The sequence below is a fragment of the Solanum verrucosum genome, unplaced genomic scaffold (assembly GCF_900185275.1).
Source record: "Solanum verrucosum unplaced genomic scaffold, falcon-dt-bn FXZP01000092.1, whole genome shotgun sequence".
NCBI lineage: Eukaryota > Viridiplantae > Streptophyta > Magnoliopsida > Solanales > Solanaceae > Solanum > Solanum verrucosum.
In genome coordinates, this window is record NW_026020351.1 from 232452 (window position 1) to 240630 (window position 8179).

The 8179-nt window shown below is 38.9% G+C and overlaps 1 protein-coding gene across 1 annotated transcript; it reads right to left on the minus strand.

Moving 5' to 3' along the window:
• Positions 1-6674: 6674 nt before the first annotated feature.
• Positions 6675-7855, minus strand: LOC125837495 (uncharacterized). Its single transcript, XM_049516600.1, has 3 exons — positions 7657-7855; positions 7413-7590; positions 6675-7059 (listed from the first exon to the last, which is right to left on the minus strand). The coding sequence occupies exons 1-3, from the start codon at positions 7853-7855 to the stop codon at positions 6675-6677; spliced, it is 762 nt and encodes a 253-aa protein (XP_049372557.1).
• Between the last annotated feature and the right edge of the window lie 324 nt (positions 7856-8179).

Below are 8179 nucleotides of genomic sequence, written 5' to 3' on the forward strand. Positions count from 1 at the left end.
TAAGCTTAACTTTAGTTGCCAAAACCTTTTGGAAAGACTTCCAAAACTGAGAAGTAAACTAAGTACCTCTATCGGAAATAATGGACAAGGGCACTCCATGCAACCTTACCAACTCTCTCAAATACAACTTAGCATAATCTTCCGCCAAATAGGAAACCTTGACGGGAATGAAATGGCCCGACTTCGTCATTCAGTCTACTATAACCCAAATCGAATCATATTGTTCGAGTACGTGGCAACCCCACTATGAAGTCCATATTCATATCTTCCCACTTCCAAATAGGAATTCTAATGTCTTGGGATAAACCTTCCGGTTTCTGATGCTCAACCTTCACTTGTTGACAATTAGGACACTTAGCCACAAATCCCACAATATCCTTCTTCATCCCATTTCACCAATAGATCTCCCGCAAATCATGGTACATCTTGGTGGCTTCTTGGTGAATAGATTACCTAGAACTATGGGCTTCTGACAAGATCTGTTCCCTTAGGTCATCAATATCAGGAATACACAAACGACCTTGATATCTTAAGACACCATCTCCCCCTTGGGAGAAGGCCTCTACGAACTTCTTGAGCACCTTCTTTCAATTCAACTAAGGTCGGATCAAGACATTGTTTGGCCTTCACATCAGTCACAAAAGACGATTCGGAACCATTATGGACCATAATACCACCCTTGGTGGAATCCACTAGTTGAACTCCCAACCGAGCCAATCTATGAACATCTGGACCCAACTCTTTTCTATCATCATCAACATGTGAAACACTACCATGGATAACCGACTAAGGGCATCTGCCACCACATTTGCTTTACCGGGGTGATAGAGAGCACTCATATCATAATCTTTCAATAACTCAAGCCACCTTCTTTGGCGAAGATCTAGATTTTTTTCGGTAAACACATATTGCAAACTCTTGTGGTCGGTAAAAACATTCACACGGACACCATACAAATAATGCCTCCAAATCTTTAAGGCAAATAAAACCACCGCTAATTCGAGATCGTGGGTAGGATAATTCTTCTCATGGATTTTAAGTTGCCTTGAAGCATAGGCAATAACCTTACCATTTTGCATAAGCACACATCCCAAACCAACTCTAGAGGCACCACAATAAACAACAAAGCCATCCGTACCTTCTGGTAAAGTCAGCACCAGAGCGGAGGTAAGTCTATCTTTCAATTCTTGAAAACTTTTCTCACAAGCTTTGGACCATATGAACTTGACTTTCTTTTGAGTCAATGCCATCAATGGAGAGGCAATCGTACAAACCCCTCAACAAATCTTCTATAATAACCGGCCAAACCCAAGAAGCTTCTGATGTCTGTCGGTGTTAGAGGTCTAGCCCAACTCTTGACCGCATCCGTCTTAATAAGATCTACCTCAATACCCTTACGCGCAACAATGTGGCCTAGAAAAAACATAGACCTTAGCCAAAACTCACATTTCCTAAACTTAGCAAAATGTTTTCTTTCCTTAAGAATTTGCAACACAATCCTCAAATGATTAATGTGATCCTCCTCACTCCTCGAATAGATCAAAATATCATCAATGAACACAATCACGAACATATCAAGGTATTGTCTAAACACCATATTCATCAAATCCATAAATGTCGCTGGAGAGTTAGTAAAACCAAAGGACATAATTAAAAACTCAAAATGACCATATCAGGTTCTAAAAGCCATTTTCAGAATATATTCCTCTTTCACCCTCAATTGGTGATAACCCGACTGGAGATCAATCTTAGAGAAATAACTTGCCCCTTGAATTTGGTCAAACAAATCATCTATTCTTGGAAGAGGATACTTGTTCTTAATGGTCACCTAGTTCAATTAGGGAAAATCAATACACGTACGGAGTGCACCATCTTCTTCCTTACAAATAAAACTGGAGCACCCCATGGAGAGATACTCGGTCGGATGAAACCCTAATCCAACAAATCTTGTAACTGTTCTTTCATCTCCTTATGTTTCGCCGGAGCCATTCTATAAGGAGGAATAGAAATAGGTTTTGTATTCGGGAGAAGGTCAATTCCAAAGTCTATTTCCCTTTTGGGAGGAATACTGGGTAGATCATCTGGGAATACTTCCGAAAACTCATTTACAACAGGGAACGACTCAAGAATAGGGGTTTCGGAATCCACATCTCTCACCCTAACCATATGGTAGATACAAACCTTTGAAATCATTTTTCTAGCTTTTAGATAAGAGACAAATTGACCTCCAGGCATAGAATTTCCCCCCTTCCACTCTAGGATAGGCTCATTTGGAAATTGAAATTTGACTACACGAATTCTACAATCTATAGAAGCATAACAGGAGTGAAGCCAATCCATCCTAATGATAACATCGAAATATATCATGTCAAGCTCTACCAAATCTACTAGAGTAACTCTATGGGATAAGAAAATGGGACATCTTCTATAGACCCTCTTAGCCACCACAGAATCACCAACAGGAGTAGAGACATAAAAATGTTGTAACAACATATCGGGAAGCATATCAAATCTCATAGCCACATAGGGAGTCACAAAAGACAAAGTAACCCTAGGATCAAGTAAAGTATAAACATCTAGTTGGAAGAATTTCAACATACTGGTAACCACATCGGGAGAACACTCTTGTTCACCTTTTGTAACGACCTGAGAGCACCCCTTAGTCGTTACCAGCGTATTCGACCTCTCGGAGGTCTTATACAAGCCCTTAGCATTCGTCATAGCATTTATCATAGAAAAATAGCGCAAAATTTAAAACTTTTTCATAATATAACACAAGACTTAAAAGTCACCTCATTTAAACCTTTAATACAAAATTGAAGTACTACATCTCAAGGTAGCCATCTTAAAACATGACTACAACACAAGAGGGAAACAACCCTTACAATACAAAAGAAACTACTATCTAGTACATAGAACTTAAGGAAACTCTTTAACATAAAGGTCCTTGAATCTTTAAGGACACACCCGAACTTGGGAATAGTAAGCCAAGCTCATCACTTCTAGGAAAGACCCTTTAGTCACCATCACCTACACTTGGTGTAAAAAGATGAAGAAGAATGGTGTTAGTACAAGAATGCACTAAGTATGATAACCATGCAAAACATGCTCTTAAAAGGACATTTAGTTGGAAACCATGCATCATGACTTTTTAGAGAAACTTTATGAACATTTAGTACATTAGGCACAATATAAACCACATGCATCATCATACACATGGGAACCATTCATAATAGCACATAGAGCCACTTATAACATTTTAGGCACATTCAATGCATACAATACATTACCTTCCCCTTTATCTTAATTCCTTTCCTCAAGCAACCCTTAGGGAATACTTGGTGCAATGTATGACCTTAAGGTTACCAATGATGAACTTACATATAACCTTCATCAATCCAACCACATATATTCATAGAGTCATAAGCACACCATAAAACACAATCTTCACATAGGAACCATCACCTAAGACAATCCCCAAGTCACACTAGTGCAATGTGCAAGTAGCATCCCATAATACTACTCCCACCAAGTGTTCCTAGGAAGCCACCATAGACTAGGCACATCATATTCAACAAGTCATAACATCTTCATTTAATCATTAGACATAAGACCAACATACTTCATAACATCATATAAGGACTCATTCATTTACTACATCATTAGTCATAACCCATTTAGTTCATATCATAGGTAAACCACCCTCACAACCCCTTCACAAGCTCACTTGTGCAATGTACACATAGAGTCCCATACCCCCACATATACTAAGCAAACCCATTAAGAAGTCATAAGTGTAATTCACATGCATAATCATACTTCATGTCTTGACATAAGTAAGTCAACCTTAACATACTTTCATATTAACATACATAGACCATAGTCTTCATTACATAAAGAGCCTAATCATAACATCCGTTAGAGTACACTTGTGCAATGCATAAGTAGGGTCCATAGTCCTACCTACACTAAGTAACTCTTCAAGAAATCATGACTAGAGTTCATATTCTTAACTTTCGAGAGACATTGCCATAACCAACATATACCATGTGAGCTACATGGAATCCAGTGTTCTACTCCCACACCGAAAAGATAGGGTACTACTTGCCAAAGTAGGACCTACATACATAATAGCTATCTAGTGGATCCACTAAGCTAATACCTACGGGGGCACGTAGTTATGGAACAAGGAGATTGCTACTAGAAAACCTTGATTTACTAAGCGTGTAGGCTTCCATCTCATGAGACAACATCTATGTTGGGAACCCGAACTTACTAAATGTGAAGGTTCTCTTGTGGGAAGCCGGACTTGCTAAACGTGAAGCCCATACTCTCATTTTTCATGTTCACTCGGTGCTAAGCTCCAACTCCCTTTTTAAACATCTTTAAGCCTTTATTTAACATTAGTTCCTAAAATAGGCTTTAGGGACTTAATCCCTCATATCATTTAGCTCAAAGGTTTCTAAGATGAGAATGACCTTTCATCATAGAACCTACATTATGTGAGAATGACCTTTCATATAATCATACCATATTCATAACATAGTCTAGTTTAGAGTACAATTGAGGAAACCTTTCAAGAGACTCACTTTCACTAGATTATCATAAACCTTATTCATTCATTTATTCATTCATGTGTGTGTGTACATATATGAGAAAGCCTTTCACATAAACACCTTATACAACACATATTCATACCTTGCTAATCATACACTTTGCATGCATGATACGATGTAAGTGTGCATCTAAGAGTTCACCTTTCAATAGACACCATAACACATCATATTCATAGGTATGCATGTAGAGTGTGTGTGTACATATTGGTCCTCATAGTGACATAATAGCAACAACTTGACATTGAGTATTCTTCCCTTAAAGGGATCACAACACATTCACCATGTCCCCAATTCATGAGCAATTCACATATAAAGCCCTTAGGGATTCTAGACCACACACCCACACTTCATCATAGGAGACAAGGACACATTCAACATTGAATAGGTACTCCTAACATGTATATGGTCAAACATTCATATAGGGGTCATATAGGTAGGGGTCATTCCACAATAGTACCTAACATAATCAATCATGTAAACCACACCTTATCCCTAACATTATCATTCACATTATACTCCTCATTATCAACACACTTTAAACATCATGCTAGCATTGAGGATTTCATACATAACCTTCATAGCATAACTTCATAAACGTATGCATCATAATCATCAATTCACTTCACATCTACTGCCTTCAAGGCCATGATCTCAACATGCATAGATAGACAAGAAGTGAACACCTCCACCATAAGTGGATCAAACCACACAACATCAATTCTCATACTATAGACTAGAAGTTAGGTCAACTTACCAAATCTCCAAGCCATGATCACCATGGATCAATCCTCAACAATTCATAATCAATTGACATAGGTAGCAATAGGAATCAACAATGTAATTCACTAACATAAACATAATCTAAGTACAATTCTATAAACAAAGGGATCAACCCATAACTTTGTCCATAAGGCCATAATTCTCAACTCATCAATATACCAACAATTCAACATGAATAAGTATAGATAATCATAGGAAACATCAATACAATCTAATCTAAACATAATTTCACCAATATAGATCATATTCACAAAGACCCACATCATAGGCCAATTTTGAGAATTTGGGGATCATGGGTTCTTCAAGGATTCCTTTGAAAACTGTCTTAAAAACCTTAATTCCACATGAATTCATCAGTAGAATGATTTAGAAAATCGTTTGACAAGGAACCCATGTTTAGATTGAAAATTGGGAATTTTGGTCTTTGAATCACTTTTGAAAATCTTTGATAGAACTCCTTGAATGAGAGGTTATTCAAGGATCAAGAGTTACCATACCTTAATTATTGAAGACCCATGAAATTGAAGAAGAAATCGGTTGAAAACCTATCTTCTAGCTTGAGCTTCATCAAAGTCTTCAATGGAGTTTTTGAGAAAATCTATTTTGAGAGGGAAGTGTCAGTTTGAAGAATGGGGTCTAATTTTAGGTTTTTGGGGTTTTTACCAACTTAAAATACCCTAAAATAGGTAGAATAACCGTTTATAATAATTCCCTATAGTACCCAAACTACCCTTCACTTAGTTGGACCTTTTAAATAAGTCAAACTTGAGTTTTATTTTCGCAGATTTCGTCGGGAAACAAGTTCGCGACGCGGAGGTGTTCCCACAAGTTTTTCATAAAATAAATCCGAGAGAGTAGAGTCCGCGACATGTCCACGACGCGGACCAAACATTTGGCTCTTGGTGGAGCTAGTCCACAACGCGGACATGCTCCCTCCAAGCACAATCTCAAGTTGCCTTGGCAGCTTGCTTGGCCAAGGTTGGGGTCCTCCTCGAGGAGCCTTAGGGTGGCCCCCGGGGCGTCGTATCCGAACGTTTTGACCCTAAAAACATTTATTAAGACACCAGGGTCACCTTCACTGATTTTAGACTCCAAACAACACATACAAACATGAACAACATACTAGAACACACCAACACGTAAAAGACTAGTTTGCGAACGTCTTGGTCGTCCCTTGACGTTTGACTTCCAAACTCTTTAAAACTGACTTAAAAGGCTATTCTTCATTATTTTAACAAGTTATTAATGCATAAAACTCATGTGAGTCTCTACTTCATCCTACTTTATTTTGAGGGTCGTTACACCTTCAGTCTGAAGTGCATAGAAACGGTTTTGCTTAGGAGCATTCGCACCCGAACCACTTGGATCAGATGAAGGATAGAGTTGAGCCCTACGACGACCATATCCATCATTCTTATCAACCAAAGGACAATTCCTTATCTTGTGATCCATCTTCCCACAACCAAAGCAAACATTGTAACCCGCTAAGCAATTACCCTCATGATTTCTCCCACACTTAGCACAAGTGGGCATCGAAGACCTATTACCATCTCCTTGAGGTTTTGGGTTGGACACCCTTTCATTGTTAGGCCTTGGAGGAGCATTAGAATAACCTTGCCCGGAGAACTTTTGCCTAAACCTTGAACAACCCCATCCACCAGACCTAGAATGTGAAAATTTACCATTATCCATTATTGCCCTTTTTGTCTCCCTAGACCTTTCCTAAAGATTTTCATCTTCAATTTGTTGGGCATGCACCATAAGGTGAGAAATGTCCATGTCATGGACGAGCATAACAGTATAGCACTCTTTGACTACCATGTCGAACACACCCAATACAAACTTACTCATTTTAGCCCTACAATCTGCCACTATAAATGGAGCATATTTGGACAATTGAGTGAACCTCAAAGCATATTCCCTCACACTTGTATTTCCTTGCCTAAGATTAATGAACTCAAGCACCTTGGCCTCTCTCATCTCAAGAGGAATCTATCAAGAAAAGCACTTTTGAACCTCTCCCATTCTATGAGACCCGCTTCTACCGGCCTTGCCTTCTTCCACTGATTGAACCAAATTTGTGCAACCCCTTTGACTTGATAAGTTGCCAATTTCGCCTTCTCTACTGGAGTCACTCCCATAATAGCAAGTATCTTGTAGACCTCATTGATAAACGCTTGAGGATCTTCCTCAACTTTGGAGCCATAAAATTCCGGAGGATTCATCCTTGTAAAGTCCCTCACTCTTGACGCCGCTGTACCCATATTTGGGTTCACGGGGATTACCAACTCTCTATTGGCTTGTGCCGTCATGGCTTGATCCAACACCTGAAAAGTCGACCTAAACTCTGCATTTGTTATATTCTCAGCCAATGGGTCAATCAGAGCTTGAAGAGGAGCAGGGGCTTCTTGACCCACATTTTCTTCCTCATTCCTTCTAGATGCCCTTCTAGTAGTCATATCCTGAAAACCATCGGGTAAGGATTTAGAAAAAGATCTTATATAGTTAAACTTTATGGCACGACTTAGATAAATGAATAAGTAAGATTTCCTAAGCATCTAGTAGCCTCTCATTCATAAATGTGGCGCGCTTCACACTTATGAACAAGACTATACTTGACGTGGTTTTGAGACATCCTAGAACCATTCTAAACCTTGTGCTCTGATTACAAAGTTTGTCACGACCCAGGGGTACCCCCTAGATGTAACAAGGCTTAAAAGACCCCGAGAGACCTCATACAAGTCACTTAGCATATCATAACATAAAGTAATAGAAAAAGGTAT